Source organism: Notolepis coatsorum (genome assembly GCF_963971535.1).
Source record: "Notolepis coatsorum genome assembly, chromosome: 1".
NCBI classification, from domain to species: domain Eukaryota; kingdom Metazoa; phylum Chordata; class Actinopteri; order Aulopiformes; family Paralepididae; genus Notolepis; species Notolepis coatsorum.
In genome coordinates, this window is record NC_140165.1 from 251,176,242 (window position 1) to 251,203,009 (window position 26,768).

General features: G+C 42.4%; 1 protein-coding gene across 2 annotated transcripts in view; it reads right to left on the bottom strand.

The window, feature by feature from the left end:
- Nucleotides 1-26,768, bottom strand: part of iws1 (interacts with SUPT6H, CTD assembly factor 1) — an 87,541-nt gene that overhangs the window by 33,039 nt on the left and 27,734 nt on the right. For both annotated transcript variants that reach the window (XM_084334276.1, XM_084334275.1), the window contains exons 6-12: nucleotides 26,653-26,707; nucleotides 22,216-22,325; nucleotides 17,351-17,501; nucleotides 15,396-15,478; nucleotides 14,085-14,214; nucleotides 8,448-8,565; nucleotides 7,463-7,574 (exon numbers count right to left, since the gene is read on the bottom strand). In XM_084334276.1, coding sequence (XP_084190402.1) covers nucleotides 7,463-7,574; nucleotides 8,448-8,565; nucleotides 14,085-14,214; nucleotides 15,396-15,478; nucleotides 17,351-17,501; nucleotides 22,216-22,325; nucleotides 26,653-26,707 — 759 coding nt within the window. The remainder of the gene's footprint in view (nucleotides 1-7,462; nucleotides 7,575-8,447; nucleotides 8,566-14,084; nucleotides 14,215-15,395; nucleotides 15,479-17,350; nucleotides 17,502-22,215; nucleotides 22,326-26,652; nucleotides 26,708-26,768) is intronic.

The window sequence follows — 26,768 nt, forward strand, 5'->3', positions numbered from 1 at the left end:
GATTGTACTATATGGTGACCTTGCATAACAGATTAAAAGGCCATTTATACACTATTCTGCATGTTGTGCAGACAAGAATTTGGCTGCATCTTCAGGTGAGTTGAGGAGAACCCTTGCTCCTTGTTTATCGACAATGCGAAGTATTGCAGGGTATATTAGTAGGGGTCTGTATTTCTCCAGGTATAGTTGAGACATCACCGTCTTGAACTTGGCACGCAGTTCCACTACATCACGACAATAATCTTCAAAGCAGTGTATTGGTACATCCATGTATTTCAGATTGCCTTTCATCCTGCGAGTTTCACGAATAATAATTTATTTTATTCTGACTTGGCGCAGGATAACCAATATCACTCTGGGCTTAGCGTTATTGCCAATGGAGCGGGTCCCCAATCTGAAGCACTGTTCCACCTCTGGTATTTTAGGAAGGATCTCTGTTCCCAAGATTTTCTGTAATTCTGTGGCAAACTCTTCAGGGTTTGCACATCTCACTGATTCGTCCAGACCGACAATACGAATATTCAGCTTGCGTTTTTGATATTCCATCTAGAATATTTTGGCTTTCTGTTCTTCATTGATTCGCTTAAGCTCCAACGTTATTTCGCTGAGCTCCGTCTTGATTTCTTTGTAGTTTCCCTTCATCTCAGAAGTTAGGTTAACATTGTTAACCTCTACTTCATTGTAGATGCGAGCGAAATTGTTTTTGTGGGCTTCCATTACTTTTCCAGAGCCTCGGTGCGTTTAATCTGTGCGTCGGCGTCCGCTCTCAGCGCATCAATTTTGCCTTCAATAGATTCTTTAATAGCATCTACTTTTTGAGTTATTATCTTCTCCATTTCCTCCATTCTCCGGATGATATATTCGGTGTCCGCGGAGGTAATTGAAGGGGTTGAACTTGAAGCGGCCACTGTCAAGTCTATATTTCCTGCTGTATGCCACACGTATCCTGCTTCCTTAGGCGGATCATCTGCGACTGGTTTTGTTCTCGTTGTGTCTTTCCTTGTGTTTGGCATCTCGATTCTTTTGGTCAATATAGTTAGTTAATAATCTAGTTGATATACGCGTCAAGTTTTAAACGCATTAATGGTTTATAAATATGTTTTTAAAACGGAAAAAAAATAACGGGTGAGCAGCTGTGTCACATGCGACTTACTCCATTCTAACGCTAAACCGTAAGTCCGGTCTTTGGCCCTTTGAGGGCAACCATAATGCTGATGTGGCCCTCTATGAAAATGAGTTTGACACCCCTGGACTAGAGGCTATAAAGAATAGACTACTATAGAAATAAATGCATTCGAAATGTTTATTTAGGAACAAATTATTTTAACGCATTAAAAAAATTATTATGGCGGTTACCGCGGCGGTTTGAATGGCTTCACAAATTTGTGCGGTAAGGAAAAAATCAATACCGCAACTGTGAAGAAAACCCCCATTGGTTTAAACAGAATGAATAGACATTCTTTTTAAATTCAAAATTCAAATGTTGATTTAGAATTCGAATGTCAACATTATGATCGAAGCTTCGAAGCATTCGGTACAGCCCTAGAGAGATGGAGGGTGTCAGGTGGTCCACTATGGAGAGAGAGAGATGGAGACAGAAGGAGAGATAGAGGGTGTCAGGTGGTCCACGATGGAGAGATGGAGACAGGAGAGATAGAGGGTGTCGGGTGGTCCACGATGGAGAGATGGAGACAGAACGAGAGAGAGATGGAGACAGGAGAGATAGAGGGTGTCAGGACTGTCAGGTGGTCTACTATGGAGAGAGAGAGAGATGGAGACAGAAGGAGAGATAGAGGGTGTCAGGTGGTCCACGATGGAGACAGAAGGAGAGATAGAGGGTGTCAGGTGGTCCACGATGGAGAGAGATGTAGACAGAACGAGAGAGAGAGAGAGAGAGAGAGAGAGAGAGAGAGAGAGAGATGGAGACAGAAGGAGAGATAGAGAGTGTCAGGTGGTCCACGATGGAGACAGAAGGAGAGATAGAGAGTGTCAGGTGGTCCATGATGGAGAGAGAGATGGAGACAGAGAGGTGGATTGTGGGGGAACATGTCAAGTTAACACAGAGGGGAGTGTTGTCAGCAATATGTTTACTTTGATACCAAGTTCAGTATCACGATACTAAATAATACCAAAATGATATTTGAAACTGAAGCAACACTAATTTGATTCCAGTTCTGCAGCCCCTTCTGTTAGGTCTTCTGCTGGTCCAGTTCTGCAGCCCCTTCTGTTAGGTCTTCTGCTGGTCCAGTTCTGCAGCCGTTCATTATAATATGTCGACCGTAGTATTGTGTTGAATATATGTGGTCAGTTAGGGTTAGTGTAATGTGTGGACCATGTGTAGTGTAGGTTCAGGGTTAGTTTAGTGGGGTTAGTGTAATGTGTATAGTGTAGGTTCTGGGTTAGTTTAGTGGGGTTAGTGTAATGTGTATAGTGTAGGTTTTGGGTTAGTTTAGTGGGGTTAGTGTAATGTGTAGGTTCTGGGTTAGTTTAGTGGGGTTAGTGTAAGTTCTGGGTTAGTTTAGTGGGGTTAGTGTAATGTGTGGACCATGTGTAGCAGGGTTGGAAATTAACGGGGGCTTGGGGAAAAATGCCCTCGAAACTTGACTAAATGCCTTCGATAATCAGTTAAGGGGGGCAAACAAATCCCAGACAGTTTACTAATTATATATAATATATATATATATATTAGGGGTGGAACGGTACGCATTAGAACCGTACCCCGTTCAGGGCATGCGTGTGTATTGTTCGGTTTCACGAAAAAATCTTCATTTGGCACGGAGAGGTTGAGAGGTGACGTGCCGGCTGCTGGCAGCAGCAGTAGCAGGTGCTAGTCAGTTCGTGGAAATGGCAAGCGCAATCTTCATTAAGACTTTAAAAACATAGGCATTAACATTATGTAGGCCTACACACATCTTGCCATAATGTTAGCACGGTTTGTGACGCTACAAGTACAACGCACGTTTAACTATGGTAGCCCGCCAGCTCTAATACAGCCAATGGAATGTTACCGTAGCTAGCAGAGGAGAAAATGGGAGTCCGAGAGGCGGGGTGTTGAAAGTAATAAATGCTAGGCGTTTATTCAACATCCAAGAAGGTAACATACAACTGCGTTTACTAACTCCAACCGGGACTATTGCCCCTTTTCCACTGCATGTTATCAACTCAATTCGACTCAGGTAGAGTCGAGAAGGTCCGAAGGTACCACATGCTAAATTGTCCGTGCGGACCCCCCAACCCATACAGGGTTCCCACACTTGCCTTGACATTTTTTTCCATACTACCTCCTGATTTTCCAGGTACCATATTAAGTGATGATCTATAGGCCCCTGAAGTTTTCCGCCCCCCATCCGCGCCCCCCTCCCTTCACACGCACACACACACACTCCTGTAATGCATCACACATTTGAGATTATGAGTCTTACGTAGAAGGGGTAGTATGCCTACTCTTTAGGGGTGTAACGATGCATCGATTAATCGAAATGCATTGATTCTAATTATGTGACAATTCAACTGCATCGATTTGAAAATGTTAGAATCGATTATAATTAGGGCCGTCAGTTTATCGCGTTAATTAGATTCATTAATTACACAGCAAAATATCGCGTTATGAAAATTAACTCAATTACAATTTTTTTTTTTTTTTATACTTCTTTTTTAATAATTTTTTTTTGCATCTCATTCATTCCAGGAGAATGTAGAATACACATTTACAGACTCTTTTAATATGGTCCATTTGCATGTTCTTGGTATCTGATTCTAGGGACATCTATGAATCTCAGGGAATGTATTCCCAGTGTCAGAAATACTGTGGGCTAGATCCACAAAGAATGGATTGCACGGTGCAAGTTGCACCCTTACTTACAATTCATTATGAATTGAAAATGGGGGACCCTGATGTAAACAAGACGAAAGTCTCTCTGGTCTGCATCCCCTTAACAATTGTGTGTATTGAGCCGTCCTGTATTGTACCCATTCTGCAATCTGTTAATAACATTTTCATTCAATCAATCAATCTGTGCTGTGATTGATTGATTGAAAATCTTATTTTGAGTCAATTGTAATGAACGAAATGAGAATATCAATACATACATTTATCTTTGACTGTGAATAACACCATGCTCAAATTGACCAGACCTGAAAAATCTAAGCAAATTAATAGATGGAAGATGATTAAACAGAAGGTTTTGTAGATACAGTACTGAATTCTGCCATCTGGACACATGCAATTTGAAATATGATTATAGAATATCAGGCATAAAATGGTTATGCGATTAAAATGAGATTAATTGGATTAATTAATTACAAATCCTGTGATTTTTTTAATCGCCTGACAGCACTAATTATAATCTAAATCAACAAAAGAAATAATAATAATAATATTAAACATTTGTAATGTTTTTTGTGTGTGTATTGTTTTTATTGACCTATAGTCCATTCATGATCCGTAATAAAAATCAAATCATGCTGAGTGAATCAGTTCCCCCAGCCACATTAGTGTATTCAAAAAGTTTTGGGGAATTAACTGATTGAAAATTTATCGAATCGTGGTCAAATGAAGAGATTTCATGATGCATTGAATCGTTGCCTGAATAATCGTAATTGAAATTAATCGTTGTGAGGTTGCATCGTTTCACCTCTACTACTCTTACTCTGTAAAAGCTTTTGTAAATCAAATTGGTTATCGTTATGAGAGCTAACGTTGGTAGCTACTGTACCTGGCGCTGGCTATCGTTATGAGCTAACGTTGGTAGCTACTGTACCCGGTGCTGGCTAACTGGCTATCGTTATGAGAGCTAACGTTGGTAGCTACTGTAACTGGCGCTGGCTAACTGGCTCGTTATGAGAGCTAACGTTGGCTAGCTACTAACTGGCTCGTTATGAGAGCTAACGTTGGTAGCTACTGTACCTGGCGCTGGCTAACTGGCTCGTTATGAGAGCTAATGTTGGCTAGCTACTGTACCCGGCGCTGGCTAACTGGCTATCGTTATGAGAGCTAACGTTGGTAGCTAATGTACCTGGCGCTGGCTAACTGGCTCGTTATGAGAGCTAACGTTGGCTAGCTACTGTACCTGGCGCTGGCTAACTGGCTCGTTATGAGAGCTAACGTTGGCTAGCTACTGTACCTGGCGCTGGCTAACTGGCTATAGTTATGAGAGCTAACGTTGGTAGCTACTGTACCTGGCGCTGGCTAACTGGCTCGTTATGAGAGCTAACATTGGCTAGCTACTGTACCTGGCGCTGGCTAACTGGCTCGTTATGAAAGCTAACGTTGGCTAGCTACTGTACTTGGCGCTGGCTAACTGGCTCGTTATGAGAGCCAACGTTGGCTAGCTACTGTACCTGGCGCTGGCTAACTGACTCGTTATGAGAGCTAACGTTGGCTAGCTACTGTACCTGGCGCTGGCTAACTGGCTCGTTATGAGAGCTAACGTTGGTAGCTACTGTACTTGGCGCTGGCTAACTGCCTCGTTACGAGAGCTAACGTTGGCTAGCTACTGTACCTGGCGCTGGCTAACTGGCTCGTTATGAGAGCTAACGTTGGCTAGCTACTGTACCTGGCGCTGGCTAACTGGCTCGTTATGAGAGCTAACGTTGGCTAGCTAGTTAGCAAGATTGCACTGCTTACTAACCAACGTTGATAAACCCAGGTTTACCACACAGTTAAAACACAGCTACTTACATTTGAGGATAAACTTGCATAAGAAGTTTCAATCAAGTTTCACTGTAGATGCCAAGGCTCCCTTGGCTCACCAAGTTGCCTGCATCAAATTCCAACATCCAATATACCATATAGTAAAAGCTGTTCACATGTAAAGGGTTTTTATAAACTCATGTTAATTCTGTGCTCAATAGTTAAATTTTATTACACATCATCCAATAAAAATTTCCAGGACAACCGTTTCTATTTCCATGTAATTGGTCACTTTTGCTCAGTTTCCATGCCTTTCCATACCTGGAAAATGAACAAATGAATCCCATGTTTTCAATGTTTTCCAGGTACCGTGGGAACAGACCGTTCCAATTTCTGTGGGTGAATTACATTAATCCACCACAGTTTCACAATTACTATGTTGCACTCAATATTTAATATTAGTCTAAATAAATGTAGACTATGTACGTATTTTTTTAAATAGAATGTGTTGTTTTGTGTGTTAGTTTGATTTATGCTGAATTTTATATTGATGGCCTTCTAATTTTTTTTTTTAAATAACAGTGACACTTTTCATTTTGATAGAAAAATCCAGCCATATTCCTTTCATTGTATTTCAAATATTGCACTTACATTTCAAGCAGAAAACTAATCTTCCCATTAACAAATTGGGCGCCATGGGTTATATCCATTAATATACCCAGTATGCCACCGTTGAAAGCCTATGGAGATGTTTACCTTCTTTGCAGGGCTATAACTTTTTAAATTGCATTGTATGGCCCATTCAACATCGATTATCGTTCAGGATGTGGGAACGTTATATTTTTTCATTCATACATTGTTGTGTTAATACCGTCTAGAATATAAGTATGTTTTTAGACAGTATAGCAGTAATTCCAAAAACGAGTTATAGGCCCTGACGCATATGATAGATTATCGATTGGAGTTTCTTTCCTATACCCGTCTCCCGTTTCACCTCTCTTTCTCTCTCTACTGGACTGCCCAGTAGAATAAAGCAATAAACACACAAAAAAAAAAAAATCTTAAAAAAAAAATGTAAAAGCGATCCAAATGCACTATAGTGTTTGTCTGGAGCCACGTAACAAGATATCACTGCCGGAGGGATTTCCTCGACGCACCGATAGGCACTTCCGGTTTTGGCGAGAGTGTAACTCGCCCGACCATCCACCAGGCGGCGGTATTGCGGCGTTGCAATCTCATACAGGGTCCCGCTGGAGTCCGGAGGTTAGCTGGATGAATTATGAATGCCATGGTGAAAAAATGAAATATTGATCCCAAAAACGGCGTAAGTCGTTCTTGGCGTTCACCGCATGGCGGGCAAAAACGGCGTAACTCGTTCTTGGCGCAGGATGTGTTAAGAACTGACAATCAGGGAATTTAAACATTGTGTAGTGTAGGTTCAGGGTTAGTTTAGTGGGGTTAGTGTAATGTGTGGACTATGTGTAGTGTAGGTTCTGGGTTAGTTTAGTGGAGTTAGTGTTGGTGGTTAGTGTCATGTGTAGGGGCAACAATGTCTCAGGAGGTAGAGCAGTCGTCTGGTAATCCGGAGGTTCCCGGTTCGATTCCCACTCCTCTCGGGCAGTGTGTCGAGGTGTCCTTGAGAAAGACACTTAACCCCTAACTGCTCCCGATGAGCAGGTTAGCACCTTGCATGGTTGCCGTCGGTGTGTGAATGTGCGAGTGAAGTGGGTAAAATGCGAGGAACAAATTGTAAAGTGCTTTGGATAAAAGCTGTTGTATAAATGCACCATTTACCTTTTATGTGTAGACTATATTAGTTTAGTAAAATACCTTAGTCGTCGTTTCTGAGGCATCTGCTGGTCCAAGTCTCTCTGTTGTCTCTCCTCTCTGGTCATCGCCTTGTAGTTGGAGGTCAACCCGAAGATGGGTCGAGACCACTCGTCTGCAGAGAGATGGGTAGACGGGTCAACACCGGCCCACAACAAGCTCATCCAAAGAGACTCGGAAATCGTTTTAAAAAGGGATGCAGGTGGATAGTGTAGAGGTCTAAGCACTGGCGCGGCTGGGTAGTGTAGAGGTCTAAGCACTGGGGTGGCTGGGTAGTGTAGAGGTCTAAGCACTGGAGCGTCTGAGTAGTGTAGAGGTCTAAGCACTGGGGTGGCTGGGTAGTGTAGAGGTCTAAGCACTGGGGTGGCTGGGTAGTGTAGAGGTCTAAGCACTCGCCTACCACCGCAGAGACCCAGGTTCAATCCCTACGAACACAATTGTTCAGTGTTCACTGGTGGGAAGCCGGTGGGGTCCCGGTCTGTACCATACAAACTCTGAAGATTCAATTTATACCCATCTACTACCTTCACCGTCTACAGCTGCCTTGCACTGTAATCATAACTACATACCTCAACCCATATATTACCATTTACATGCCTGTATTATAGCCATGCACAATACTATAATACTGCATATATATAATAATATAACTGTGGGATATATCTGCATTATATCCCTGTAGATTATATCTATATATCCCATACCACTGGTCAGTATGGCTTACTACCATATTATATTTATACCTGTATCACTGTACATAATTATACTATACAAAAAGGTGTGGAATAAAATAATTTCTTGATTCATTCATTCATCATAATAATTTTTTCCCCCCAAAATGAATGTTGTCGTTTACATGTTGCAGGCTTGGATCCCCTGAATGTCATCTATACATAGCACCTTTAATACTTATGTGCATTGTGGTGATGTTCTGAAAATGTCCCCTGCATTTCAAAGGTTGAAACCCATTATTAAGTCAGATACTTACTAATGAGTTTGAGAGCGAGGTCCTTGTTGGGGCGCGCCTCTTTGGGGTGTTTGTACAGGAACATGACGGCCCGTCCGATCCCACTGTGTTTCAGCGTCTCCTGGCTCACGCTGGGGAGCTACACACACACACACACACGACTGAATACCCGAGATCTGAACCCATGATAAAACTGAAATAAAACAAAAATGAAATGTTGAATGAAATTAAATGCGAGAAATGTTTAACTATAAATTCCGCTTCCAAAGTCAAAACCATGAAAGGAAAATGAGTGAGATATCAAAAGGAACCATCTAGACGTGTTCATGACTCAGGTGGGCCACCATTATATTAACACTTTCAGTGCCAGCCATTAGACACGGCCCTCTGTAGCAAGGCCAACGCTAGATAGATAGGGATCCGTCACCTTGTTTGTAGAGCTATAACTATATTCTATATTCTAGCTATGGATACAATACTATGGTCATTTTCAAGTGACTTTCTTCCGGTCAAGATGCAAAAAAGAGATATACATCCGCGCGTTATACTGTGGTGAATATAAGTATGTTTTTAGATCGGTCTGTGGTAATTCCTGAAATGCTGAGGAATAGCCTCATAATACTATAACCGTTGTCGTTTCTTGCCTGGACCCGCTATTATTCTCAAATCAATAGGTATTATGTTTCATCATGAATGCATGAAAGGGGGGGGGGGGGGGGGGGGGGGGGTCGTTTTTTGATGCTTTGATCGCCACCAATGGCATACGTTGTGGACTAATGTTACAGACACATGTTCGGATCTATATGAAGACATGCTTGGATCAACGCAAGATTGATATCATATAGCCCTTACCTTGACTAGGATGTACCTAGGGCTGTACCGAACGTAATTTTTTAATATTCAAAGCTTCTATTGAAGTATTCGAACGAAGCTTCGAATGTCTATAAAAAAAAATCCTAATAATTTTTAAACTAAATCCTCAATTTTAATAAAGTGATTAATCTGATTAGTCTTTTTCTTTTATTAAATCAACTTTCTTTTATCAGTTTCGTCAACATAAATAATCCAATAAGGGCACGGTTGGTATGAAAGTGATGGTGACGTCTTATAGTATAATATTAGTGTAGCCTAATCTTTAACTGCAACTGTGAAGAAAACCCCCATTGGTTTAAACAGATTGAATAGACAGAAAAAAAATATATATAGCCTATATATTAAAAATAAAAAATTTGAATGTTGATTTAGAATTCGAATGTCAACATTATGATCGAAGCATTCGGTACAGCCCTACCCAAAAAGAATATTCCAATGATCTGATCGCGATTCCAAGTATTGATGTCCATCGTGGAGCCAACATAATGCACACATCATGCGTCGGGAGCATTTGATTCTTCTCAATCCGACCGTTATGACCGCTCAGCTTGAGCAAAAAGAATGAGGCGACCTCAGCCTCATTCCCTATGGTAACAACAGGCTCCCTGGGTGGATAATGAATAAAAATATCAAAAAAAGCCAACACATTCCATGAACTATTTGGAAATGTAGTATTAAGCCCGCAGGCCAGCAAGCTCTCAGGCTATGGTGGGCATGTGCTTACTGTAAAAGGGGCCTGCAGGCTAACATGCAGATATAAAGAGAAGACAGTCATGCTTGACTTTGATATAATTGATGCCAATGCTCCACCTGTGTTGGGCATGAGAGCATGTATAGACCTGAATTTGGTCAAAATAATCGATACAGTCAAATGCACAGCCCAAACCACACATGAACATCATGGATGAATATGCAGATGTGTTTGAAGGCATTGGACTGTTATAGTAGGTATTTCGAGGTAGAAAAAATCACTAGCCTCACATCCACCGCTGTGATTCAGAAACTCAAGGCCATGTTTTCCAGGTTGGGGATTTGTGAGAAATTGCTCAGCGACAATGGACCGTGCTATAGCTCGCAAGAGTTCAAGAACTTTGCGAATACATGGGATTTAGAGCACATCACAAGCAGCCCCCTGTACCCGCAGAGCAACGGGCTGGCTGAGAAAACCGTGCAAACAGCTAAAGCCATCATGGACAAAGCACATGCACAGAGGTCAGATCCATATCTCAGCCTGTTGGAATACCGAAACACACCAGTGGACGGATTCAAGTCACCAGCACAGCTGCTGATGAGCCGATGTTTGCGCTCAATCCTTCCAACCACTGAGAAACAGCTGCGACCAGAACTTGCCTGTCGCAGTGCAGTTCTAGGCAGACGAGAACTGTGCCAAAAACGACAAAGGCAATACTACGACAGAAATGCCAAACCACAGCCTGCACTGCCAGTAGGAGCCACGATCCGCTTCCAGCAACCAACAGGGTCGTGGAAACCCGCCACAGTCGTCGGACCAGCAGGGACCCAGCGATCCTACAACATCATCACGGATGAGGGCCACACGCTCCGGCGCAATCGGCGTCACCTCCTACAGACCACCGAGGGAGATACACGTCACGGAGTGGCAACGGATGGTCAACAGGTCGAGCCTCAGGCCACTGAGACTGTACAGCAGACTGTTGAAAATTCCCCAACTGTGCCACCACAAGGCATTACTACCAGGTCAGGCCGCTTAGTTAACACTTTGGGTGCCGGGAAACGCCTAAACACGTCATTCCCGGCCATGCTCAAGTTGCCGAAGACGCCTTACAGCGTCTTTAATATCAATATTTCAAAAATCTGGGATCGGATTCATATGTCCCCTCCGCTGGCCTGAGATCCACCAGGAGGACCCACTGAGCTCTCTGGCGGTTCAGGAGCGCCATCTGGTGGCCGATCGGCGCAATCGCTTAACAGGAAGTGCCGTAGAGGTTGTGCTGGACAGCCGTATTACTTCCGGGCACTCGCTAATAGGTCCCGGGACTCGATCGACACACTACATAGTGATCGATTGCCAATAACTCGATAAACAACATGATTTGGACGTATATGCCATTATACAAGTTGGAGATGGACCGGGTAAATCTACATCCCATAATGATAAAATGTCTACTCTACGATGATCGCCCAACGGCGCGCGGAGACTGGGGTGAGTTTTAGCGTGTAAAGTTACCGTCTTCGATACTAACTGCTATTATCAACATTTGACCCACATTAGATGATTGGTATAACGCTGCCCACAAAATTATAAACGCCCCCTAGCCCATCCGGTCAACATCAGATGACGTGTAGTAACTTCTAGAAGTACGTCTAGTTGGAATTTTTTATATCGCGCTGATTGCCATAAAACTGTATTGCATCATCAATATAATGTATTTGGGGCTATAGATCACGTTCTGGAGAAAGCTGCAGAAAGAGATGAAAACATACTTATACATTAGACCATACTTTACTATGAATATGTGAATGAAAAAGTTTAACGTTGCTACACAATGAACAATACATATAGGACTTTGAATGGGCCCTAATAATGGCAATGTAGCAATAGAATTTAAAAAGTTATAGCCCTGCAAAGAATGGGACTTTCTCTATAGACAAATAGAGCCGGCAACCTACGGTTGATAATGAATTTAACCCATGGCAGCCAAAGTGTTAAGCCGAGAGACATTCTAGACCTGTGACTATTATTACACTGATGTTAAAAAAAAATTAAAAAAAAAATTGATTTGTGATAGATGTGATTTGCACTTATGGTGTTATATGGTGGTATAATTATATGGTGTTATAATTAAATGCACTTATTTTAAAAGAAGGGAAATGTGGTATCCTGACGTAATGGTTTCACCCATAAGTTGGTTTAGCCCAGACTCTTGATAATGACGTCAGATACGGGACCCGTCAGTTCATGTATGCAACCCCCAAATGGAAGTAAACAAACCTTCAGCTATAATGTCATTGTGTGGACATTCAGTTCTTTCTGCTAGACACTAAGGCCCCGTTTAGACGAGCGTTTTGTGAACAGAAACCGCAAAAGTCATCTTGCGGTTTCACTTTTAATTTTACGTTTAGACGAGCGTATTGGGATGGAATTCTGCGTGCAGACGACGCTGTAACGACTCGAGACGACGGAGCCCCACTGTCACACGATTGGCGCATATGTCACATGACGTGCTGTGAAGACCCGCCCTACTCTGCCTCTGATTCGCAGACTGTGGATGGGGAATGTGATTGCACCAAAGCAGAGTCACTCACAGACAGTGGGTCCAGTCACGCCGCGGGACAGATTCTTGTGTATTTAACCCTTTCACTGCCACACGACAGCCGGAGGAGCGCTCGGCAGTAGAATTCTGCAGGGAGTAGGATTTTGCAGAACACCGGTTGTGTGATAGTAAAGGGTTAACCTTCTGTCGTGTGGCAGTGAAAGGGTTAAAAGTACTGCCAATGTAGCCTTCAGGTGATCTCCGTTGATATAGTCAGACATACTTGCTTTGTTTACGTCTCGGCTACTGGCGCATACCTGCTACATGTGACGTAAGCAGTACGCGCGACCAGAGCCGTGACAACCCTTTCGTCATCGTTTTAACAGATTTATACGGTTTGACAGTTTAGACGAAAGCGCAAAGCTTTTGCGTTTCTAGGAATTCCACCCTGGAAGGTAGTCTCACTTTTTTGCGGTTTCACCCCGTAAAAACGCCGTTTCCGTATAAACGAAAGGCACATCCGTAAAAATATTTTTGTGGATTCACCTGCTAGCGTTTCCGTCTAAACGGGGCCTAAGAGTGACAGGCAGAATAGAAACATTACACAACAGAAATGTGTTCCATCTTCATGTCAGATGATTTTCAAAAAAGGTGCATGAGTCAATGCAAAAAAAGAAGCAAAGATACTGCTGAAAGTTCAGAACGTTGAACATTTTTCACTCCATAGATTAATCTTTTTTAACGCTTTAAATTAATCTCCAAAGTTAAAGCATTAACTTTGACAGCCCTAATTTGTATACATGTTTTTGACCCCTCCCCCACAAATTGTATACCTGTGCACATTTAATTTAAGACTTTAATACCTTTTACCTTAAATTGATAATTATGAACTTAATACTCTAAGACTTTTTAATACCCCACAGATACCCTGTCCTCTGGAGAAGGGGCCTGTGTGGGTGACCTCAGTACAGACACCCTGACCTCTGTGTGGGTGACCTCAGTACAGACACCCTGACCTGTGTGGGTGACCTCAGTACAGACACCCTGACCTCTGTGTGGGTGACCTCAGTACAGACACCCTGACCTCTGTGTGGGTGACCTCAGTACAGACACCCTGACCTCTGTGTGGGTGACCTCAGTACAGACACCCTGACCTCTGTGTGGGTGACCTCAGTACAGACACCCTGACCTCTGTGTGGGTGACCTCAGTACAGACACCCTGACCTCTGTGTTGGTGACCTCAGTACAGACACCCTGACCTCTGTGTTGGTGACCTCAGTACGACACCCTGACCTCTGTGTTGGTGACCTCAGTACAGACACCCTGACCTCTGTGTTGGTGACCTCAGTACAGACACCCGGACCTCTGTGTTGGTGACCTCAGTACAGACACCCTGACCTCTGTGTGGGTGACCTCAGTACAGACACCCTGACCTCTGTGTGGGTGACCTCAGTACAGACACCCTGACCTGTGTGGGTGACCTCTGTGTGGGTGACCTCAGTACAGACACCTGACCTCTGTGTGGGTGACCCGTGTGTGGGTGACCTCTGACCTCATGCAGGATCTTCAGCAGCTCCGCTCTGATCCGGAGAGCAGGGAGGCTCTTGTCCGGCAGCGGGCTGATCCACTCCTTAATGGCCGACATCACGCCGCTGTCGATGAACGTCTCCTTCAGATCCTGCCTGAGGACACAAACAAAACACCGGATTAGTGAGGCATCAGTCTCGTCCCGGTCCCAATAAACCCACCCTCTGCAGGTAAATGATGCTCCCGTCTCTTGCAGAGAGTCTAGGTACGGTATCCCCAGAATAGCTAGAGCAGGCGTGACCAGAATTAAAAGTGTAACTACCGGTAGCTAGAGTCTAGGTACAGTATCCCCAAACTAGCTAGAGTCTAGGTACGGTATCTCCAGACTAGCTAGTGAGTCTAGGTACAGTATCTCCAGACTAGCTAGAGTCTAGGTACATTATCTCCAGACTAGCTAGAGAGTCTAGGTACAGTATCCCCAGACTAGCTAGAGTCTAGGTACAGTATCCCCAGACTAGCTAGAGTCTAGGTACAGTATCCCCAGACTAGCTAGAGTCTAGGTACAGTATCCCCAGACTAGCTAGAGAGTCTAGGTACAGTATCCCCAGACTAGCTAGTGAGTCTAGGTACAATATCCCCAGACTAGCTAGAGTCTAGGTACAGTATCACCAGACTAGCTAGAGAGTCTAGGTACAGTATCCCCAGACTAGCTAGTGAGTCTAGGTACGGTATCACCAGACTAGCTAGAGAGTCTAGGTACAGTATCACCAGACTAGCTAGAGTCTAGGTACAGTATCCGCAGACTAGCTAGAGAGTCTAGGTACAGTATCCCCAGACTAGTAGCTAGTGAGTCTAGGTACGGTATCACCAGACTAGCTAGAGTCTAGGTACAGTATCCGCAGACTAGCTAGAGAGTCTAGGTACAGTATCACCAGACTAGCTAGAGAGTCTAGGTACAGTATCCCCAGACTAGCTAAAGAGTCTAGGTACAGTATCCCCAGACAAGCTAGAGAGTCTAGGTACGGTATCCCCAGACTAGCTAGAGAGTCTAGGTACAGTATCCCCAGACTAGCTAGAGTCTAGGTACAGTATCCCCAGACTAGCTAGAGAGTCTAGGTACAGTATCCCCAGACTAGCTAGAGAGTCTAGGTACGGTATCCCCAGACTAGCTAGAGAGGGTACAGTATCTCCAGACTAGCTAGAGAGTCTAGGTACGGTATCCCCAGACTAGCTAGAGAGGGTACAGTATCTCCAGACTAGATTAATAAAGCACCACCAGGCTTAATAAAGCACCACAAGGCCTCACATTCTGGTATGGACCCAGAGGAAGACTTACTTCTTCAGATGACAGATGACTGTAGGCAGCAGGGTCAGCTTTTTGAGGGCTGGTTTCTTCGTAGCGTTCAGAGTCCTGTCCTCCTAGAAATCCAACGGTTAGTCAGTTAGTATGACGTAGTGCACATTTATCACACGTTTCCTTTTAACCAATTTAACCTTTAATCTATGTTAACACTTTCAGTGCCTTTGATTAACGTTGATTTACCCCGTTGAATGCCACCACCCACTTCAATGTTAGCGTTAAAAACGCCTAATCTGGGGAGCTCCAGTAGCTCACCGCATATCTCGGCGCTATTTCTGCGTCGGGGAAAACCGTGCTCGTCACGGATCTGGGGGACACGAGTTCGATTCCCGGACCCGGCGTCATATCTCAGAATGTCTTCCCCTGCTCTACATCCCGTTTCAACCTGTTTCTGTCGGTCATGCTTGACCAGAAAAAGCGATAAACGCTAAAAAATAAAGTAAAAAAATAAAATAAACGCCTAATCTATGTTTTAAATTATGGCTATGTGTCTAATCTGCCCGTCGCTTATCAATGACTCGTTTGCAGTCAACATTGTCTAAACGGATTGTTTTTTTTTTATCGGTTCATTTCCGTTTTATAGCATTTTGAAAAGCCCTCGTTTTCAAGGAAAATATTAAGATTCCGTGATAAAAAGACATTTACTGGAATATTCTAGAATACACATTTTTCGGCCTATTATGAATCGTTTTCAAATAAACGCTAGATTATCGATAGTATATGTGTACGTATGCACGCTATAGAGGCGATCTGAAAAATCGATTCTCTTATTTCCTCATCAGCGATCACAGCCACATCACACATAGGGGACACGCTGTTATCTCAGCGAATACAGCTCCGATTACCCCAAGACTGGTAACATAGACTCCTTACCTTAGATAAGATGTTCTCCAAAAAGATTATTCCAATTCCTGATCGCCATTCCAAATATCGATCACGCTTATTGATTGATTATTGGCTGCTGTAAATATATATTCCAGGCTGATTTCTGTCCCGCGATCAGATCCCTCTTGAGCAGACTGCTCGCCAGCACAAGGAGCCAGTTGGCTCCACCTCTACAGATCTACAGATCCCAGGTCAGTCTAAGCGACTGACCTGCAGTTACACAGGGATAGACTATAGGGGGCGCTTTTTTCCAATCTGAGCTCCTGTAGGGGCTGGTGTACCAACGGGAGACTCGGTTGATGAAATATGAATTCAGATTGCTAATAAAAAAATAAAACAATATTTGTCGTCGTGGGCAGTCAATGGGGGGGCTGATAAAACGAGATATGTCGTCCGTGGCACTGAAAGGGTTAAAGGTTAAATCTATGTTATATACGTTTTACATACATCATTTTAGTTTTATATATATATATTTGTTTTGTAAGGTTTTAAATTAGTACACTCATTTGAGTAGTGGAAAAGGGGTAGGATTAAATAAGTGTATACTTCTTCCTACTCCTTTTCGAACATGTAAATTGAGTTATGTTTAGCTTTTGTTTATTTATTTTTTCATTTAATTTCTTGAGATCAATGATTTGTTTTGATTTTATATTGTTTGTATTTATTTACATGTTCAAAATAAAGATTTCAAATCAAACCTTTCAGACAAAAACTAATTTTGAACAGTGATTAATTAGGCAACGTACTTACAAGTGTTCCATTACAACACAAGCCGGAAACCCTGAGACCTGAAAACATCACTTAGCTCAAACACCTAAAAACAGACCAATACATGTCCAAAATGAATGTTGTCGTTTACATGTTGCAGACATGAATCTCCTCCCTACTTCCCATTTCCCCACGTGGAATGCACCCGATTGGATAAACAACATGGTGCTCTAGTGCGACATCTAGTGGCTAAATTATTATCTATTGGACCTTTCATACAATTTATTATTATAATTATAAAATGTATCATTTTGAAATGGCGTTGCGTGAACTCTGACCTCTGCGGCCTCGCTCATCTTGTGGATCATGGCGCTGACCACGTCGTCGGCGTCGCTGATGAACGTCCCTCCGTCTCGGTTCCGTCTCCTCCTGCCGCTCTGGGCCTTCTTACGAGCCAGCATCACGTCGAAGTCAGACATGAAACTGGTGCTGAGACAGAGAGAGAGCGAGAATAAGAAACCAACAGGCAAAATGCTTGGGAGTTAGATCAGAAGATGTGATTCTTCCCGCAGAGGCTGGATTTAAGAAAAATGTGCTGTAAATGGCATTTTCTTTGTTAAAATAATTGGTTTCTGCGCCAATCACGAGTATACTCGTGATTGGCCCGCCAGCGGTTAACCGCCAATAACGAGTATAGTCGTTATTTGGTCAGTTTCTTTTTTTCGATTTTAATATTCTATACACTCTCACGGACCTCTGTGTTATCATTGGAACTCATTCAGAGACCTAGAGAGTGCAATGCCGGCCGAATCCTGCTAGGTGGCAGTATCGCCTACCCTTTGAAACCTTATTTCCGGGCGGAGAATTGACAAGTGAAACGCTTCATCCGAGCAACTTGGAACACGTCCAGCACACTTGATGCATATTTTGTGCCATTTCATGTCAGGGACCCGATGGACATCAATACTGGAAATCGCGATCAGACGATTGGAATATTCATTTTGGAATAACTCCTAGTAAAGGTAAGGACTATATGACATCAATCCTACTTTGATCCGACAATGATTTCACATCGATCAACGTATGTAGTATTCAAAATGTATGCCATTGCTGACGATCAGAGCATCACAAAACGACCCCCCCCCCCCCTTTGATGCCTTCATGATGAAACATAATACCTATTATATATCTTTGATTTGGAAATAATATAGTGTCCAGGCGAGCAATGCAAACGACTTTTGCAAAATGCACATAGTGCTCCATAACTCAGCTTCCAGGAATTAGCCTGGATCACTCTGAAACTATACAATATTCACCACGAGATAACACGCGAACGTATACATGAAAAATTTACTCTTTTTTACATATTGGACTACAAATAGTCTGTCAAATGAGCCGGACTATTTTCTCCATAGCTATAATATACAATAGAGCGACTGAGTGGCGCAGTGGGCAAGGTGCTCGCCACTAACACAGGAGATGCTGATATCGAGCCCAGCTCTCTGCGTTGCTACCGGCTTGGCCGGCCGTCATACTAACACAATTGGCAGTGTTAGAGGGTGGGGATTGGACGTTGTGGACAGCGACTCCTACAGGTCGGTTGGGTGACACCAGTACGGCGGAAACAGGAAGTATCGGGGGAAGTGTGAGCCGTCCACGCGTTACTCCTCGCCACTGAGAGTTCGAGCTGTTGCGGTGAAAAGATGCGACAGACTGCCTCCTTGTGTACCGGAGGGGACACGTGATGCAAGGCTTCTATCCTCACTACAGCCGACCAGTGGGAGGCATAGTCTAGCAACGTTCAAGACAGGGGAGGGAAGAATTGGAAATATGAAATTGGGATGGGAGAAAAATGAGAAAAAGTAAATAAAAAAAAAAAGAATATACTAGATCCGCAAAGATCGTGGCATGTCGTGAAAAAAGGTCATGGAAAGCTGGCGCTAGAGAGCAGAAATGGGGCGTGGCTATGGCGTTGAATGAGTTAAGATAAGTGGTCTAAATGTTAAAAGAGTCCAAGTGGTCTAGATCTTAAAATAAGAGTAAGTGGTCTACATGTTAAAACAAGTGGTCCATATGTTAAGATAAGGTCTAAATGTTAAAATAAGTGGTCTAGATCAGTGGTTCCCAAAGTGGGGGTCGCCAGATGATTAAAAAAATAAATAAAAAATAAACAATTTAAATAATTTTTTTTTTTTTTTTTTTTTTTTTTTTAATGCAGTCAGGCCACTGAACTTAGCAGGCCAGACCAGTGTTTCTAGTTGCAGCAGCGCAATAGTTAGATAACCTAGTTGGGGAACAACCAGGAGATCACTGCAACTCACACAAGTTGGAGAACTATCACTATCTCTCTCTCACTCACACACACAAGGGAGCCGCATGGAGGCGGGACCCTTACAAAACAAAAAAATCCATCAACATCAGTGTTGTTGCTAATCATTGACACATGCTAGCCTGTAATAACCCCCCCAGACAAATCTACTTTGCATTTGATATATTGCATCACACAGGCATTTAAAGGGTTAGAATTATAAAATTAATATGTGGTGTTATGATCAGGGCTGAAGTTGAATAAAAGATTGTATTTTTTTCAATCCGACATTACAAAAAACAGAAAATTCATCAAAATCAGTGTTGGTGCTAATCATACATAATTATGCTAGCCTGTTTTTTTAACAATAATTTGTGATGCCATCACAAACACTGGCATTTAAAGGGTACAAATAAAAAAAAAAACCTGCACCAGAATGCAGGAAATGAAGTCTTTGTAACAAAAAATGTCCTGGTGGGGGGCCTGACTGAAAAAAAAAAGTCTCCTCCTATAATAGTGGGGGTCGCGGCTCTCTGACACCCTTATTTCGGGGGACGCGGCCTGAAAACTTTGGGAATGTTAGATGTTAAAATAGGTGGTCTACATGTTAAGATAAGTGGTCTAAATGTTCAAATAAGTGGTCTACATGTTAAAATAATAGCGCTACATTACGACAGCCATCACTGATATAGAGTGTCTGGTTAGTAACATGGATCACCCAGTCCCTCCACTGAGATGGGAATTGATAAGATTTTATCGATCCGATTCCATTATCGATACGATTCTTTATCGATTCCCTTATCGGTTCCTGGTACATTTCTAATTTACATAAATTGGAAATGCAATAGAACTAAGCTGGTTAGAATAACAACATGAAACTTGACATTTCTGATCGTCATTTATCATTTATTGTTGAGCCCCCATGTCAGAAAAATATAAAAACTGTAAAAAATAAATGAACTATACACTTAAATGAAATAATGTATTTGAGAACTAAATGAAATAATGTATTTGAGAACTAATTCAATCTATTGAACTGTAGTTGCATTCAACAGGTCGTTATTGCAAAAGAGAATTTGTTAGCAATAACCTATCTGTATAAATAAAGGCCAGCTCAGTGTTCTCTCTCTGTCTCTCTCTGCAATGAGCATGGCTATTTAGCTAGCTAGCGGCTACCATTACTTTACCATGTAAATGAATGACTAGGATACAAAGCACTTTCAGTTTTCATTGCACACAGAAAAAACGGTCGCAATATCGAGCCCTTTAGGTTTTCCTAGTCAAGGAATCAAATAGTCTGCTATGGCTGCATGCGTGACGCTAACGTTATTGTTTTTAAATGCGCAACTGTCGGAAAAACATGGCATCGATAGTCACGGAGGCATGCGATTCCAGGAATCGGACAATTAGGAACCGGTTCCCAATCGATTCCGATTCTCGATTCCCATCCCACTCTGCAGTAAACAGAAAATAAATGTTCTGGTATCCCATCCCACTTTATCCAATCAGAAGAGAGAACTCCACATTACAGAAATAGTCTGAAAAATAAGACATGAAAACAAATGTGCTTGAACAAGTAAAATAATCTGCCAGCAAGATTGGCAAGATTTCTTTAAATACCGGTAAGTAAAGATATCTAGGGTTCCCTCTCCTGATTGGATAAAGTGGGAAGGGATACCAGACAATGGATTTTGTGTTTATTGCAGAGTGGAGGGACTGGGAGACCCATGTTACCGTCCAGACACTCTATATCCGTGAGGGCTGTTGGAATGTAGAGCTATTTAACACTTATTTTAACAGTAAATAACTCTTACACTTAAACATGGGGGGGGGAGAAGTCTTAAATTTTTTTTTTTTTTTTTTAAACACATATAACCTTCTAAAAAGATAAACCGGGGCGCCACAGTGGTTTCTGCGCTCGCAGTGTAATCGCAGCGTCGGGGGTTCGAATCCGGCCCAGGGGCGTCTATTCGAATCCTAACGCATGTATGCTCCCGCGTTCGCGTTTTGCGCTCCGATTGGCCACCGACGTTTCTGGTCACGCCAATCGTGTGACGGCAAGTTCTTTCGCCGGTTAAGCTTAGGCACTCTTTCGAAGTTGGTTAAGGTTAGAGTTTGTCTTAGAGCAGGGCGATAGAACGCCAGCCCTGATTCCAAACTCTATAACCTTAACCAACTTCGAAAGAGTCGCCTAAGCTTAACCAGTGATAAACTAGGCGTTAGGTAGTTTGCTGCTGGTCGAGGCGGAAATGGGCGCGTCACGCAATTGGGCGCACATGTCACATGACCAGAAACGTCAGTGGCCAATCAGATCGCACCAGAAACGGCAGTGGCCAATCAGATTCGCAAAACGCGAACGCGGAAGCATACATGCGTTAGGATTCGAATAGACGCGGCCCGGGGACCTATGCTGCATGTCCTCCCCATCTTCACCCAACTTTCCTCTCTGCCCGTCCTATCCGATAAAAGCTGTAAAAATGCTAAAAAAAGATAAAATCTAAAAAAGATAAACCAAGCATTACCTCAGACAAAGAACCATCTAACTCTGTTTAAGTTCAGTTATAGTGTTGTGTTCATTCATAGTTAGACAGTAGAGGTTGAGTAGTTTATTATTTAAATATGATAAGTTAGTGTTGTGTTCATTCATAGTTAAAAAGACAGTAGAGGTTGAGTACTTTATTATGTAAATATGGTAAGTTAAGAGTGTTGTGTTCATTCATAGTTAGACAGTAGAGGTCGAGTAGTTTCTTGTGATATACCCAAGTGATTTAGAGTAACTTCACAACTGCAAATACATGGGCTGTACAACACATGCGAGAACTGACTTGCATGGTTGTTCCGTGCACAGGCTCAATGACCGTTTGTTTTGGGAGAAAGGTGGTTTGATTGACTCACTCATGGCCGCCCCTGTCGACGCCCTCGTCGGAGTCGGACTCCTCCTGCACCTGCTCCTTTCCTGCTTTGGGCTGGCCCTTCTCGCCCTCCAGGTCCTCCTGGTTGAACCCCTGAGGACAGAAAGTGACATCACAACTTTACTTATACAGCACTTTGAATTTTTCGCACTTCACACACAAAAACGGATTAAAGACTCAAAATGAGCCATAAAAATCTAACAGAGTCAAACACATGAGTCAAAATAAGATTGAATGAAAATGTAAGTTAAAGGGGAACTCCAACATTTTGGGAAATTAGCTTACCGTAATTCCTCTAATAGTAACCGGGTCTCAAATACAAGCCGGGTCTCTATTAATGGCCGGGTGCGCTCTTGAGCTAAGCAATTATAAGCCGGCCTCCTAATACAAGCCGGGTTACTAATATACTGAGCTGCATACTGAGCTAGTTACTTGATTTCACTTTGAAAACGTTGAAATGACCAGTGACCACCTGTAATTGCACTGTTTACTATTTCATACAGTACTTGGTTTCAATAAATGAACCCAGTACATTTTACTGGGTTCAAACTGACACAAAATGTTGATTTATTCATTATGATCCGTTTGAAAATTTGAAATATAGGCCTCCCTCTTAGGGCTGGGCGATATGGCCGAAATATGATTAGGGATGGGTATCGTTAGGATTTTATCGATACTACTACTCTTATCGATACTGCTTAACGGTTCGGTACTTTATCGATACTCTTATCGGTTCTTTTTGGTTCTTTTTTTGCAAGAAAAAAAGACAATTAATTAAGAACAGAATCAACATTGCTTTATTATTTATAAATACAACTTTATAAATAAGTATTATAAATAAATATAATTTCTTCAGCAACAGCAGCAGCAATGTTCTTTTATATAACTTTATAAATAAATATAATAAATGAATATAATTTCTTCAGCAACAGCAGCAACAATGTTTTAAATGTGTCCGACTCTGAATTATAGACTTTTTATAATAAACAACAAATGCAAAAGGCTAACAGAACTGTGACACTCGTTCACCCTATCCTCTGTCATCCTTCCTCTAGCTGCTAGGGTGAAAGGACTTTGGGTGGTGGAGGGAGGTAGAGGGAAGATGTGTGGTGGCCCTGGGCTCACTGGCCTGGGACACATTGGTGGCTGACGCCTCAGCTTGACGATCTATAAAAAGTTTAGATTGTAGTATTTGTAGCTAAACAATTATTTTGTTTATTAGCCTATTTGTAATAATTCGTTATTAGCCTAGGAAACTCCGTATCTTGGCTTACCGGCGGCAGTGGACGTGGATGCAGATGGAACACTGCGCGCAAGGCAGTCGAATACGCGCATTTCTGCACACTAATATCATGTTTTGCCAACAGATGTTTTGATAAATTGCTCGTATTGCCACCCTTACTGGCAAATGTTTTGTTGCACTTGTGGCAACGTGCGTTGTATATCCATACTTTCTTTAGAACGCTTCGCTCTATCCGCCATCACGAGTCACGGTGCATGCAGACTCAGAGCTGTCTGTGTCTGTGTGCAGTGCGCTTCAGCACGGAGAACTTTCATTAAGGAGTACCCGTATGTAGCACTACTAGCGAGCGACTCGCGAGGAGTGTGTGTAATAATGACTCGCTGTGGCTCGCTTCTCGTGCAGAGACAGAGAGAGGATAGATCGTTTGCAACTTTTAAATAATAATAATAATAATAATAATAATAATAATAATTTCTCTAGAGTATCGATAGCAGTACCGAGGACGTCGGAGCTTATAAATACTCCGGTATTTTCTAATATAGTACCGGTTCCCATTTAAAACCGGGGTCCGGGGGGCATCCCTAAATATGATATCACGATATTTTCTGACCTTTCGGCGATACACGATACGCATCACGATGTTTTTCTTTTTTTCCCCCAAACAATTCATTATGAGGCTTACCAAGACAGTATTTGAGTTTGCAAGCTAACATTAAAGACAAAATAAAATACCCATGCATTTAGCATTTTTATATTATATATTAGATTTAGATTATTGGATTATTAGATTATATATTGCATATATTTAGCAATGAGATATTATATGATTTAGATACGAAATATGATGAATTGAAAATGGGGGACCCTGATGTAAACAAGACGAAAGTCTTTCTCTGGTCTGCATCCTCCAGTCCACTGTTGACTGTTGTTGTATTGAGCTGTACTGTATTGTACCTATGCTGCAATCTGTTAATAACGTTTATATTCATTCAGTCGGCAAACAGAATCAGTTTGATTGACAGTCGCGTCTGCCAATTACGTCACATCGCTTGCACCCGCCCTGCTGTTCTTAGCACCAATCGGCAAGCGCGTATTAATTTTTTACTTCCGCTATTGGAGAGCTCAATGAAAACAACAATGGCAGCGGTAGCTCGCCGCGGCCGACTTTTACCTTTTAGCTCTGCAGAATGACTAAACGACTGGAGGCATAATGATTTTACTGTAACGGATGTTATAATAAAAGCATTTCCATACATCTGTCTGATTGAAAACGTTATTAACAGACCGCAGAATGGGCACAACGGAGTCAGCACGGGCTGAGATATGAACGGCTAATGCTTGCTATATCTAGGTCGACCTCGGTCGTTGCTATGTAAATACGCTGATGTTATTGAAAGTGTAACTATATAACGTCAATGCCACAAAACGAATGCCTTTGTTATCATAAGTAGTAACTTTTGATGCAGTAGTGTGTGTGGGGCGGCGCTGTTCAAAAGTGTCAACGTGTGGACCAGATTGACGCAACACAAGCCTCTTGGGCAAAACATCACGATATCCACGATACGTTTAAAAAGTGTATCGTTAATGAACTGTACCCGATATTTATATAATATCGTCATATCGCCCAGCCCTACTCCCTCTTATACAGGCCTCCTCCTAATACAAGCCTGGTACCCGCTACAGTTGAAACAAATACAAGCCGGGGTTACTATTAGAGGAATTACGGTATTTAACATCTTCCCTGGAGTTAGACAAGAAGATACATACCTTTTTTGTCTCTGTGCATGCATTTTAGCTTTGGGAATAGACACTCCGTTAGCATAGCTTAGCTTCATCACTGGAAGTGAGGCAGGACAGTAGCCTTACAGTGCCTTACAGTGTATTGCAAGGTCTGACATTGACCAAACTTGATATGCATGACCTTGGTGGGCTCTAGGTCAACTCCTGAAAAGGGGGTCAATGTCAGACTTTGCAATCAAAAGTTAGGGGGCTAATAACCCTTGCCATAATTTCAGTGCGCCCCCTAACTTTTGATTGCAAGGTCTGACATTGACCCCCTTTTCAGGAGTTGACCTAGAGCCCACCAAGGTCATGCATATCAAATTTGGTCAATGTCAGACCTTGCAATACACTGTAAGGCACTGTAAGGCTACTGTCCTGCCTCACTTCCAGTGATGAAGCTAAGCTATGCTAACGGAGCGTCTATTCCCAAAGCTAAAATGCACGCACAGAGACAAAAAAGGTATGTATCTTCTTGTCTAACTCCAGGGAAGATGTTAAATAAGCTAATTTCCCAAAATGTTGGAGTTCCCCTTTAAGATACAACAGTTTCGCCCAGCCTCCTTTCTGCAGGCAAGATATTCCACAGCAGTAATGGTTAAGTCATTGTTATTAGCCATTAGTATGGAACTTACATCTGTGTATCTATATGCATTACAAAGACATCTGTAACAACTTAAGAGTCACCACATGGTTCATTTATATATTATATAGAAACAATAATAATAATAATAATAATAATAATAATAAATAACTTGGATTTATATAGCGCTCTTCATGACACCCAGAGCGCTTCACAGAGTCCATTATTCGTCCATACACAGTCATACCAGTGGTGGTAAGCTACAATTGCAGCCAGAGCTGCCATGAGGCAGACTCACGGAAGCGTGGCGAATAATCATCGCCTACGGCCCCTCCGACCACCACCAACATTCATTCACATGGATACACATTCATACGAGGCAAGTAGGTTAAGTGTCTTGCCCAAGGACACAACGGCGATGGGATGGACATGGGCTTGAGCGGGATTCGAACCACCAACCATTCGATCATTGGACGACCCGCTCTACCCCTGAGCCAAAGCCGCCCCACTATGTAACAACTTGCTTCATGCATGTATTATATAGAAACTATAACAACTTAAGAGTCACCACATGGTTCAATGGTCTTGTTTTATTGGAATCAATATGGTTCCAATATAATCAATGGTGGTGTTGACATCAAACAGCTAGTTTACTAGTAGACGACTTTAGATGGAAAGTAAGACTGATGACAGTGAAATATCCCTTTAAATGTTAAAACTCTAGTAAAGGTGTAACATTTACAGACAATATGTGATGTAATTTCTTTTTAAATTTGTATAAATATATACAACACTCTTCATTGGGTCATACTCACTGTAAACTCCTCCTCCTCATCACCCGATTCTCCAAAGATATCTGCAATCATTTTCCTGCGAGAGGAGAGAGAGAGAAACCGAGAGAGAAACAGAGAGAGAGAGAAATCACTACTAC